Genomic DNA, 13,011 nt, shown 5'->3' with positions numbered 1-13,011 from the left:
ATGTATTCCCTTATAAAGAATAATTTTGGCAAGCTCCATGTATATACAGCACCCCCACCACCACTACTCTAGAAGTAGCACATCACCGTTTGTTCATTCGATTTTTCGCCCTAATCAGGAATAAAACTCTTTTTTTTTTAAATTAAAATAAATTGAACCCAATGTTTTTTATTTTGGTGAATAAATATATTACCAAACCCCAGGAGAGGGCAGGGGAGGAAAAAAAGGGGAGAATATACAGGGAGAAGAGGGAAGAGAGGGGGGGAGATACAAAAGCGCAAGCCTCAAGCCATCCTAAAAGGGAGGAGGGGGCTGCAAGAGAGAGCTATCTAAGGCCCAGGAGGCAACAATATGCTTGTTCCTAGGGGTATCCGAGAAGGACCTATGATGGATGGAGCTGAGCTTGGAGGAAACATCGAAGGAGATGGCTTTCCAAATCAAGTCGAATGACCGAGAGTTGGATGTCCATCTCCTAAGATTCCTCTCTATCCAAATGTGGTACACAGCGGAGCCAAACACAAGCTTCTCAATAGTGTCGCAGAGAGAGCAGCATTGGAAGGTCATGTCTATCCAGAGCCATTCTCTATCAAAGGTCAAAGGTCTCCTTCAACAGGGTGAAATGGACATGAGGGCTTTTTTCTAGATGGTGGATGTGAATGGGCAAGCAAAGAAAAGGTGAGCAGTGTCCTCAGAACCATCCCAATAGAAGATGCAAGAGGGGGGGACATGAATGTTACGGTGGAGAAGGAAGGCCTAGGTTGGGAGACAAAGGCTAAGGGTTCTCCAGACCGTGAAGCTATGGCGACGGATGAGGCCTTTGAACCAAACTAGTTTGAGCCAAGGGTTAGGGGGGTTGTGGTCGCGAACTAAGTTTCAAGCCGATCTAAAGCTAAAATAGACCGTTGGAGGAGGCGAGCCAAATAACCTTATCTACAGAAGTTGGGGGGGAGGGACGGCCACATCTGAGAGAGGATAGGGATGTGGGGGGATGTAGGAGACCAGGAGCCAAGGGAAATGATGTGGGAGAGGGGGCGGATTTGGGGATGCCAGAGGAGTAGATCGATCTGGCACTAAGGACATTGTAGAGAATCCCCAGAGGGTGCCAGGGGTCAAGCCAAAGGGAAGTGGTTGATCCGTCAACAATAGCAATGGAGGTGGCTGTGAGGGCAAGGGGGCGGAGGAGAAGAATCTTGTGCCAGATCCAAGAAGAGTCGAAGTTGATGGGGACAGTCCAGATGGAGTCCTTTTTGACAAGATGGGAGTAACCCAGTTGACCCAGATTGAGTAATGTCTAGAGGAGATTTTCCAAATGAGCTTTAGAATATCCATGGTGTTGGAATCACGGATGCAGCGAATGTTAAGGCCTCCTTCAGATTTGGGAAGGCAGATGGATTTCCAGCTGATTGGGTGAAGGAATTTGGAGACTTGTTTCCCTTTCCAAAGGAAGGCACAGAAAAGGTTTTCCATGCCTTTGATGGTAGCTTTAGGGATACCAAAAATGCCACACCAATAGATAAAAGAAGATTGGAGAACCGATCTGATGCATTCAAGCCTGCCAGCATAGGAGAGGAGTTTGCCTTTCCAGAGTTGGAGCCGTTTGTGGATATTGTTGAGCATGGGAGTGCAATGGTGACTGGAAAGCCGAGTAGGGATGAGGGGAAGGCCCAAGTATTTGATAGGAAGGGATCTAAGGGAGAAGCCAGTCAGACGCAGGAGTGTATCTCTATCAGACTCAGAGATACCAGCGAGAAAGATTTTGGATTTTAGGAGGTTGATGCGAAGACCAAAGAGATTCTCAAAGAGATGGAGGGATGACATGATGGCCGAGATAGAAGAGGGGGAAGCTTTGGAGAAGATCATCAAATCGTCAACAAAAGCAAGGTGAGTGAGGTTGAGGTGCTTGCATTTGAGGATAGGGGAGATAAGATGGAGATCAGTTTTGGATTGGAGACTCCTGGAGAGGACTTCCAGAGCCAGTGAGAAGAGAAAGGGGGAGAGGGAGCAACCTTGGCATGGAAGAAAACTGCAGGGGAACATTAACTAGGACAGAGAAGGAGGGGTGGATATGCAAGGGTAAATCCAGCGGATGAAAGCGGGGGGAAAGCCCATATGGGAAAGCACATTGCAAATGAAATTCCATCGAAGGGAGTCAAAATATTTATGGAGGTAAATTTTCATGAAGGCCACTGGCGAGTGGGATTTACGATCAAAACCACGCACAATCTCCGAGCAAAGAATGACATTATACGAAATGCTCCTGCCAGAGATGACGGCAGATTGATTGGAACTGACAAGAGAAGGGATGACAAGCTGAATCCTATTAGCAAGGATTTTTGCAATGAACTTGTAGAGGAGATTATAGAGAGAGATAGGTCTATCGTCAGACAGGGAGGAGGCTCCATCTGTTTTAGGGATGAGATGGAGGAAGGTTTGATTGATCTAATTGATTTGGCTGGGTTTAAAGAAGAAGCTACGAACAGCTTTCAAGAGGTCTCCTTTGATAAAGTCTCAGCAGCTAAGGAAGAATCCCATACTAAAACCATCAAGCCCAGGAGCCTTGTTGGATTTATGGGATAAAATGGCCTTGGAAATTTCATCTTCAGAGGGAATGGACAAGAGGAGGTCAGCCATATGGGAGGGGACAAACTTGTTGATGACATGGGGGGGAAGGGGCGAGGAAGGGGCAAGAGGGGGTTGAAGAGGGAGGAGAAGAAGGATATAGTCTCAGATTTGATGTCATAGACGAAAGAGAGGGGGGTCCCATCCTGAACAACGAGCAAGGTAATGGAATTGGAGTTCTGCCTGACTCGCAAGGAGCGGTGGAAATAAGCCGAGTTGGAGTCTCCAAGTTCAAGCCACTTAATCCAGGATTTTTTATGCAAGAAGCTTTCTTCCTGGAGAGCTATGGAAGAGAGCTCCTCAGAAAGCTTCTTCTCTTCTAGAGCCAACTCGGGGTGGAGCGGGTCTAGATGGAGCCAGGATTGGACAGCGGCAAGATCCGCTTGGTAGGAGGAGACACAAGATGAGATATTGCCCGAGGTGGAGAGATTCCAACTCTTGAGGGCAGACTTGGTGTGGCGGAGCTTACAGGTAAAGGCAATTAGGGGGAGAGAGGGGTAGGAGACGGAGAAGCGTCAGGCTTTAAGGATGGTGGGGAGATAAAGGTGATGGGAGGTCCACATATCGAAGAATTTGAAGGGCTTGGGACCGAAGTAAGAATAGGGTTGGATAAGAAGGTGACAAGGGCAGTGGTCAAATAGACCCTGAAGCAAGAAGTTAGCATGGGAACGAGGAAAGAAGGAGAGCCAAGATTCATTAACAAAGGGCCGATCAAGCTTGCAAGCTATTCGGTCGTTGCCCACTCTACGGTTGTGCCAGGTGAGGAGGGATCCTGACCAGCGAAGATCATCGAGGCCGAGATCCTCAATGCAGTCATTGAAGGCATTGATAGAGGGGAGGTCATGGGGGCGACCTCCAAGTTTTTCAGATTGGGATCTGAAAACATTGAAGTCACTGCCCACTCCCCAAGGGAGAGAGTCAAGCCAAGATTTAAGGAGAGAGAGGTCAGTCCAAAGGGGAACACGGTCAACCGCCTGATTGCAAGCATAGACCACAGAGAGGAAGGAGGAGGAGGAATTGGGGAGGGAGAGGTGAAAATGAAGGAGCTGGGAGGAGGAGTGGGAGATGGAAATATGAATTTTGGAGGGGTCCCAAAGGATCCAGATACGGCCATTAGGATCATGGTTGTAGTTGGAAAGAAATGACCAAGAGGGGGCTATGGAGGCAACAATGCGAGAAGCGTTTTCTTGGAGGACACGAGTTTCAAGAAGGGCACAGAAGGTGAAGTGAGTGGACTTGATAAGAGATCTAATATCCTGATGTTTAGCCAAGGAATTGAGGCCCCTAACATTCCAAATAAAACCCGCCGACACGAGGAACTAGATGGATAGGGGCAAGGATTTCTTGGGTAGAACACTTCTGTACCTCCTGCGGGAATAGGCTATAACCGGGCTGCGAACAAAAGGTTTACAAGGGGGGAAGGCCAAACCGAACCAGGATGAGAGGAAGGAAATCTAACGAATAAGTTTGAAGGAGTTGGATTGAGGGAGCCAGGGAGGGAAGGGGAAGGGGCAGCCGAAGGTGATGAAGAAGGGAATCAGAGTTGGATCGGGTCAGGGGAGGTGGGAGGGTTAGGGTAGAGATTTTGGACAAGATGGGCAGGAGATGGGGTGGGGGATTAGGGTAATGGGTTTTGTAAAGATGGGCTGGGGGAGAGATGATGGGAAGGTTGTAAAAAAAAAGGATTTGTTTAAAATGGGTGGAAGGTAGGTCGGGTTGGGCTAGAGAGGAGGGTTGGAGGGGCCTAGAAGCAAGGGGATGGGCCTGAAGGGAGGGTTGGATGGGCCCAGAGGCAATGGGGTGGGCCTGAAGAGAAATGGAAGTAGGGATAGGTTCATGGGCCAGAAAGGAGGTGGGCAAGCAAAGGGTTTGAATGGGGGTATGTGAGTCATGGTTAAGAGGACACGTGGGAGGGGGTTCAAAGGTGGGGCCCTTCATAGAGGAAGAGCCGATAAGAGGGGAAAGGTTGGGAAACAGCAAGGGAGTAGGTAGGATAAGGGGAAGTTTAGTGTAGGGAAAAGACAAAAATGGCGATCGTCTGCTAAAGGGGGAGAGGGGTTGAGAGCTGGAGGTAGTAGGCGACAGGTTGACCGAAGACGGGGGGTAAAGGGTTTCCAGACCGTCGCGTAGGAGAGGAGCTCCTATCATGAGAATGGCAATTGAGGCCATAGACCTAATCATCAACCGCAGCAAAGGCAAGGGAAGCCGATAGCGACAAGGCCTTGCTCTGCGACTCTTCGGGGGGAGCAGATGCTTCAGAGGAGCTTCCACAAAAAGTATAAGGGCCTTCTCGAGGCAAGTCATTCAGCAATGGGGCTTGATCAAAGCCAAAAGGTGGCATTGTCGTCAAAGAGGGCGACGTTCCAGAGGTTGCAGTAGGCATCGATGAGATTAGCACATCGAGTCCATTAGGGTTGCAGGGTTGTTGTGTAGCCAGAGTGGCAGGCGTTGGCAGCGCGATTGAAGCTTCGTTGGCCAGGAGGGCCTCGAGATCAGGAGACGAGGGCTTCTCCTCCTCTGGATGAGAATCAGAGGCGGGAGGCACTCGGCGGCGACGAAGACTGGTGTGGCGGCAAGATGAAGATCTTCCACGGCTAGGGGATCTGGAGTGGCGGGGAGACGGCAGAGGAGCTAGGCCAGGTGATGTAGCATTAAGGGCTCCAGGCGGAGATGAGCCTGCCGGAGGGGCAGTGAAGATGTCTCTGGTGCCGGAAAAAGGAGGAGCATTACCTGAGCAAGCAATCGTCTGATGGCCAAAGATCTTACAATGTGAACAATGAGGGGGGAGCCAGTCATATTTCATTGGTTGCTCAAAACTGAAGTCGTCATCTTCCATGATGGAGATGGAAGGAGGAGGAGAGTTGTCAGCCAAGATATCAATGCAAATACGAGCAAACAAGAGTCTGTCCATCTTCAAAGTGTGAGCATCAGAGTATAACGGGAAGCCTATTAAGGAGCCTATTCGGCTGAGGTAATCTTGACTCCAATATTGCAGAGGGAGGCCAGGGAGGGAGATCCACAGGGGAATAGAGCTGAGGTCAACCTTATGGAGCTGAATGTAGGGGTCCCATTGGCGGAGGAAAATGGGCTTAGATCAAACCATCCAAGGGGCACCGTCGAGAGCTCGAGCTTTAACATCCTCAGAGAAGAACTTGAAAACGAACACACCATTGTCCCAGAGAAAGATGTCTAAAGAACCTTGAGCTTACCATTGTTTGGAAAGGGAAACATTGACAATATTGAAAGCAGGCCTGGAACCAAGGAAGTGTCCCACCAAGCAGGCTTTCCATTTGGAAATTTCAGGGGAGTGAAGATTGTTTGGGCAGAGGGCGTAGGAAGAGCCAATATCGCAAGAATGTTTGACATAGACTAGGGGTAATCCAGAAGAGGAGGATTGAGGTTGCTGAGAGAAAAGCGAGGACCACGATTTTGGTCCGGCAGGGTTGGCGGAAGGGGTGGAGGCAGTGGTAGCGGGGATGGTAGTGGTGGCGGAGGAGGTGGTGGGTGAGGTGGAGGGGGCAGGGATAGTGTCAAGGTTGGTAATGGTGGTGGAGGGAATGGAGGGGACAGGGATAGTGGCAAGGTTGGTGATGGTGGTGGAGGGAATGGAGGGGGTGGCAATGGCGATGGTGGATAAGGAGGTAGCCGGATAGCTCATCTCACGAGCTCATGGGGATTTTGCCTGAACTGGAGAGAATTAATGGACACTCAATCTGAATGTGAAGTGAACCAGAGTTGATTGAACCCAATGTTATCAAAAAATTAAAAGGAAAAAAAAAATCATTCCACATGATAATAACACCATAATTAATTAAACCCAAAAAAAAATAACCATCTATCTCACCTTAATTAGGGCTGGTGTTGGCAAATCAATAGGGTCCATAGCATCCCCCATATATGAACACATAAGTGAAAAGGCAGCTCGGTCATAAAAGGTGTCTTTCCTTGTAATGAGGAAAGATGATGTTAGAAAATCCTGAGTAGAGGCAACCAAAATTTCTCCATTTTTTGGAGTACATAAGTTATTCTGCACCTGTACAACAATAGCACACCAATTGCAAAAAAGTAAGACTACAGTAAATCAGATAAGTAAAAATAATTAAAGCGCCTTTAAATTAATACTCATGAAGAATGATATATTAAAACTCAAGATTTTGATTAAACAAGAAACTGAGGCTGAAAAGATCTTCACAAAAATACATTTATAAAGTATATAACCAAAAAGAATCAATGATAGATGCATTGACAAAGAGAGAGTGTTCAAGTGCAAAACAAGTTGCTTGCAAATGTAAAATAATAACAAAGATCAATAGATCAGAGAGTTGAGCAAATCATGACAACTTACAGCATACTGAATTAGCATGGAAAGGATAAGTTCAAGAGGATAGCATAGAGAATAGTGAGTCCAAGAGGCAGATCCTTGCTCATTAGCACAGTGAGCAGTAGCAAGGGATAAGTGTAGTTTAATCTTATTCTTTTTCAGGCTCCAGCAGGCAATGCCTAGACATCCAAGGTAGATTTTACTTCTTGGCCTGGAAGCCCATTTGAGCAAAGGGTAAAATCTTATGGAATTTTTGCTTCAGGCTTTGAAAGGAATAATAGACAAATCCTCAACAAGCTGTTCACAAAATAGAATTTGTAAGCAAACAATGCTCCGCTCGAAGGTACTGAGTATTTGAGATCCAGAGAGATTGGAGTTCTATCTGGTGGGAGGACGACATTCATGTATATATAATATAACATAATTGTGTAATGGAACACATTACTGTAGCCGAGAAAATACCCTATCCTAGTTTAGCATTCTATACATGCTAGATAAAATTTCTATATTAATCATTTAAAAGAAAACTAAGTCAATTATAGACAGTCCTGCAAATCACCGTGCTGAACATATCTAAGCATCTACCAAACCATTAGTTCACAATACATATTCCCAATAGTATTTTATAAGAAACAAAAAAGAACATAAAGTACAGATCAAATATTCATTAAAAGCAAAAACAGGTAAAATCTACAAAAGAGTGAGCATAAACATAATTTACCCCCATCAGCATAAGAGCCTCTGTGCGAGCCTCCTCTGTTTGAGGAACATGCATATTCATTTCATCACCATCAAAGTCTGCATTGTACGGATTGCAGACAGATTCATTGAATCTTAATGTTCTCCAAGGCATCACCCTAGCCTACATACATGGAGCAACACAGAAGAAAATACATGAAGACCAAACAAAAAGAAACATCATCTAACAGATATAACATAAATTTAAGAAAATACCCTATGAGACATGATAGACATTCGGTGCAAGCTTGGTTGCCGGTTAAAAAGAACAATGTCCCCATCTTCCAAATGGCGTTCCACTATATAACCATATTTAAGTTCATCAGCAGCACGTTTTCTGGCAGAAAACCTCAAATGCCTGCAGAATAATTCAAGTGATCCCACTATCCTAACATGAAAACAGAGCTACCAATGAGAGGAAATGATTGGAAAGAATAGTTACTAACATCATGGCACCGTCAGGATATATAATTAGATTAGCCCCGGGGTACTTATGAGGTCCATTGCGGACACGCTGTCTCAACTTCTCAATATTGTGACAGGAAACTCGTTCAGGATAAGTTAAAACCTGAGCCATTAAGATTGGTATTGCCACCTAAAACCACCAAAAGAAGATCAATATCAGCAATATGGTCAGTACTTGGTAAAACAAAAGCAGGTCAAAGATTTCAAAAAGATGCATCTTTCCTATTGTTAGGGCCTAGCAAAGGATGTTTTATTAGTCATAATTGAAATGTCGTACTAGCCACTAGGTGATGGCAAATCCTAACAGAGGGTTCTCCCCCCCCCCCTCCCTTATGCTTTTGGATGGGAGGTGAGAAAAAAATTACAAAAAAAAATGAAAGAAGAAAGCACAATGCAGAATCATTTATGCGAGGCAAAAAAAAAAAAATTTCTAGGTAAGGCCCCACTATACCTCTGTAATTTTAAGGTTGGGATCAGGCGAAATAACAGTTCTGCCAGTATATTCAACACGCTTCCCAGATAGGTTCCCTCGGAAACGTCCCTGCTTCCCCTTGAGACGTTGAACAAAACCACGCATTGGCTTTGAAAGCTGCATATTTAACGGAACGCCACGAACATCACTATTTATATATTGTGCGACGTGAACTTGGAGGAACTCCCAGGAATCCTGAATAGAAATTCCAGCATGAATACCCATGCACCAAAATTCAGACTATAGAAGAATGAGAACCTAAACTAATTTAGAACTTTGTAGGACAGGAGTTTCATTAATTCTTTATTATCTTTGTTTGGCTAGGACAGGAGTTACATCTTCAGAAATGGAATTCATTGTAAAATGAATCATGCATGGATGGATTAATTCAAGGAATTCCTAAAGGAGGGATCTTCATCCCAGAAGAGTTTACATATCCATAAGAAAGCATTAGGCAATACATTCATGTATATTTAATTAAAGAATATAGACTTGCTGCTTTCTTTATTTTGTGGACCGAAGTCTAAAATTTTATCACATTATATAGCTGTCATTATATCAATGCAATTCTATTTTCTAGTATATTGAATCAGAAGAAAAGGGGGAAAATCAAACTCGTTTCATAATTTTATTCACAGGCAACAGAATGAATTTCAGCAATCAAAGATCCATCAAGAAAAAAATTTATCAATCAAAGAAGAAAAGAAAAAGAGCAAGAGAAAGAAAGATGAGTAGAATGGTAGAACAGTATCCATGTAGCTAACCCAAGTAGTTGAGATAAGGCTTAATTATCAAGCCACTGGTAGAGAATGTACAAACTAATGGATGAGTGAGACTCAAAAGAAAATGATATTAGAAATAGTTGTCAGAACATATATCAATTACCACCATCATTACAAAGGAGGTGATTTGAGTTCTAATATAATTATTAAGCTACAAAATTAAACACTCCCTCATTATTTTGGGGACAAATAAATAATTCAGTACCAAAAAAGAGAAAAAAAATCATGCTATGCCATTGGACTCTATTTAAAGTCATACTCCTTGTTAACCCAAAGGAACAAAATTCAACCCCCACCCCCCTAAAAAAATGAGGGAAAAGTTAAAGTGTCCAAGCCAAGGCACTTCTATCATACCAAACATTTGGATGATGGACCTGGACCTACGCCTTGTAAACTCTGTCGTAGAGAAGCATTTACTTTAATAGTCATACTTAATTTAACAGTTATATCATCTTCATTGCTGCAAGAAAGGAAAACAGAATCTTCGTCATACACTCTTATTGATAAGAATGCCACCAACAAAGAGGAAATTTTTCACTAAAAGATCATAAAGTGAACTAAAAATGCATGATTCCATGCGAACACAACCTTGTCGCCCCAGCATCCATAAAAACAGAAGGACGAATAGCTATAGGTGGTACTGCAATGTCCTCTACAATGAGTTTCTCAGGTCTATCTGAAAGGTAAAGCAGTTCACAGTCCTGTAGCACACAAGAGTTAATGAACAAGAACAAAGCATGGTCAAGTTAGGCCTATGCAAATAATTCACAACATAAATATATAATATTAGTAGCTACAAATTTGCAAATTCTTTATCAGCAAGGAAAATCTACCTCATCCACCATCCTTTTAAAAAGGGAAAGAACTTTAATAGGGTTGAGAAAATGAACCACATTAAAGGATGCCTTGGATTCTTTTAAATGAGAAATTGCCGAGTTGCATTCCTCCAAACTCCCGTCACCAACATGTGAGCGATCATGACTAATACTCAAAACTGAGTTACCCTTTTTCACCGTACCTGAAACATGATCAGTGATATATGACTAATTGTAAGGTATCACTACAAAAATGCATTTTGTATAGTATGATCCTGCTAAAATAGACTCCAAGATTCTTGTGATTCTAGCCATATAATCCAATATATAAATAAAAGGGTTATGATCGTGAATGTTGAAATCCAACCAAAAAGCTTAAACTATTAGGTGGAGGGTCCCAAGTGGTATATGAAGTCATCCAAGGTCCCATGGTTTTCCAAAATGGGATTACTACCAACACTTTCCCTTATGTGTTTCTGGCTTTTGGATGGAAATACAAATGGCACATATGGCCCTTCTTTGTGGCGACCGTACATAGATGTATCATTAACGTAGTGAGCCTGATAGCTCTGATACCAACCCAAAAGCTTAAGCTATTACGTGGAGGTGCCCAACTTGTACATGAAGTCATTCAAGGTCTTAGAGTTTTCCAATGTCGAATTATTCCCAACAACGGCTAATAACAGTGTCTCATGATCATACCATATTTTATTGGTGCTAAGACGATACACTGAATATTATTATTGATAGCTAGTTTACCTTCTAGTTTGATATGAAGGCCTAAAATAAATTAAAAATAGAAGCATAATGTCACACCCCGGCCCGGTTATTAAGGGCCAAGTGTGGCGGGATGTCTCTCGACATCCAACCAATCCCTAAGGATCACAAGCGCAGACTTATTCACAATCATTGCTCACGATACAAGAGAATCGAGAGGCAGCGGAAACAATTTAATTAATAGAGATAACATCATTAGTAAGAGAAGTCTAAATGATATTTCATTTATATAAATGATAAGGCTTGTGATACAACAATACAGTTCTCAAAGGTAGCACAGAATAAAAGTATACAACAAACTATTCTATAACTATATACAGCATTTATAAAGCATAAAAGAGTGGGGAGGTAGCCTGGACTATCAGGCCAAGATCAGGAGGTTGCCCAATCATCACATGCACACGGGTATCGTGCACTTCAAACTCCAGCCGCCAAATCCAACATTAAAAGTAACTAAATCACCGAAAAATAAGGATATCCACAGGGTGAGCTCTCAACGAGCCCAGTAAGAGGGGTATAAGCATACAAACACAATAAATCCACGATGCATGTGCTAAACTAACATGTTCCTAAGACAGATACTAAGTCTCATGGGTATAAGTACTACTACTAGTGGTAGATGCTAACCTCGGTCCCTGAACTAACCCTTCGGTCACCCGAGCGAAACCATTCTACCACGGTGAGGACCCGCTTCCGGAACTAACACATCGGACCCGACAGACCCCAAACGACCAACCCCACTGTTTATTCCCACTGGAATTAGGGACCCGCTAACATGGGACGAAGATGGCATCCCGGAACTAACACATCGGTCTCGCCACGGGTTGTCCAACACCTTTCCCCCATTGGTAAGGGGCACAGATCTGGGTAATGAATATCAACCTAGCCAGTCTAGTCTAAACATGATGAGCAAGCATGATCCGAGTTATAAATTACCGAATTCCATCATCATAAATTCACATCATATAAATAATCAATGCAAATGCAATGCAAGTATGTCTTTGTGCAACCTATTTTACATGCGATCTAATGCATTAAATAAAAGCTAAAAAACTACATGTTCCAGGTATAGAGGTAATGATGCATGAGCGTGGCATTCAAGATAAAGTTGAAATTAATGTGATAAATACGCAGAAATTAAGGCGAAATCCCCTTACCTCGTAGTCAGAGCTAGCCTACGTGAATAAACTCCAATAAGCGGCAAGAACGAGCACAAGAAGCTTCCTAAATATGAGACAAAAATATTATAGATTAGTTATGTAAGGAATTCTGTCGTTACCCACCAACAATCCAACAAACCGACTAGAAAATGAGAAATTACCCTAAACAACATACCAAACACCACGCCATAGGTTCGGGATGGTCCAAGGTCAAGTCCCAAGGGGTATAGGTCATAAGGGCACAAAAATAGGGGAGCCGGGACTTCCAGGGAGCCGTCAACCGCCCGCCTCGCAACAAGATCCGTCGTGTCCGAATTTGGGGTTTTGCTTCAATTGGCGGATCTTTGCATGTATGGCCCAAATTAGGAGTTTTAACATTAATTCAAGTGAATCAATCTATTTTGGGTGTTCAATTTCATAAATAGTTAGTTAATTTAGGAATTTCTTCAATTAAACCTAAATTAGCTAGGTTAGGGTTTACTATACAAGTAATAGCTTACATCAAGGTTTGATTAGAGTTTAACACTCAATTTCAGGTCCGATTGGGCTGGAAATAGTTAGAACAGCCCAATCTCACAACAAAATCTAATTATTCAAGCTTAACTTTGAAGCTTTAATGGAATCCAACCATCTTAGGTATATTTAGACTAAAAATAAACTAAACTTAAAGGAGAAGGAGAAGGATACAAGAAGGGTTCTCGGGCTTACCGAAAATTAGAGGCGAACAGTCTTGGAAGCACTTTAATGGAGATTCAAGTTCAGGTTCGGTTTTGGGAGGTAGGCCTTCAAGAGCAGTCCTTGTTCTCTCTTCTTCTCTTCTCTTTTCCCTTTTCTTTCTTCCTTCTCCAAGCTGGAACGAATT

The 13,011-nt window shown here is 43.4% G+C and overlaps 1 protein-coding gene across 4 annotated transcripts in view; it reads right to left on the bottom strand.

The window, feature by feature from the left end:
* Positions 1-13,011, bottom strand: part of LOC122670399 (DNA-directed RNA polymerase III subunit 1) — a 164,311-nt gene that overhangs the window by 136,416 nt on the left and 14,884 nt on the right. For 3 of the 4 annotated variants that reach the window (XR_006334207.1, XM_043867279.1, XM_043867260.1), the window contains exons 5-12: positions 10,231-10,415; positions 9,986-10,098; positions 9,752-9,857; positions 8,595-8,810; positions 8,125-8,273; positions 7,895-8,036; positions 7,662-7,802; positions 6,464-6,652 (exon numbers count right to left, since the gene is read on the bottom strand). Coding sequence is in view for 3 of the 4 variants with exons in the window: in XM_043867279.1 (XP_043723214.1) it covers positions 6,464-6,652; positions 7,662-7,802; positions 7,895-8,036; positions 8,125-8,273; positions 8,595-8,810; positions 9,752-9,857; positions 9,986-10,098; positions 10,231-10,415 (1,241 nt within the window). In the remaining variant the exon portion in view is untranslated. The remainder of the gene's footprint in view (positions 1-6,463; positions 6,653-7,661; positions 7,803-7,894; positions 8,037-8,124; positions 8,274-8,594; positions 8,811-9,751; positions 9,858-9,985; positions 10,099-10,230; positions 10,416-13,011) is intronic. The other variant, XM_043867271.1, reaches the window with a different exon arrangement.

Source organism: Telopea speciosissima, chromosome 1 (assembly GCF_018873765.1).
Source record: "Telopea speciosissima isolate NSW1024214 ecotype Mountain lineage chromosome 1, Tspe_v1, whole genome shotgun sequence".
In the NCBI taxonomy this organism is placed as follows: domain Eukaryota; kingdom Viridiplantae; phylum Streptophyta; class Magnoliopsida; order Proteales; family Proteaceae; genus Telopea; species Telopea speciosissima.
The sequence above is the reverse complement of the archived record's forward strand: the minus strand, read 5'-3'. Positions and strand labels throughout refer to the sequence as shown.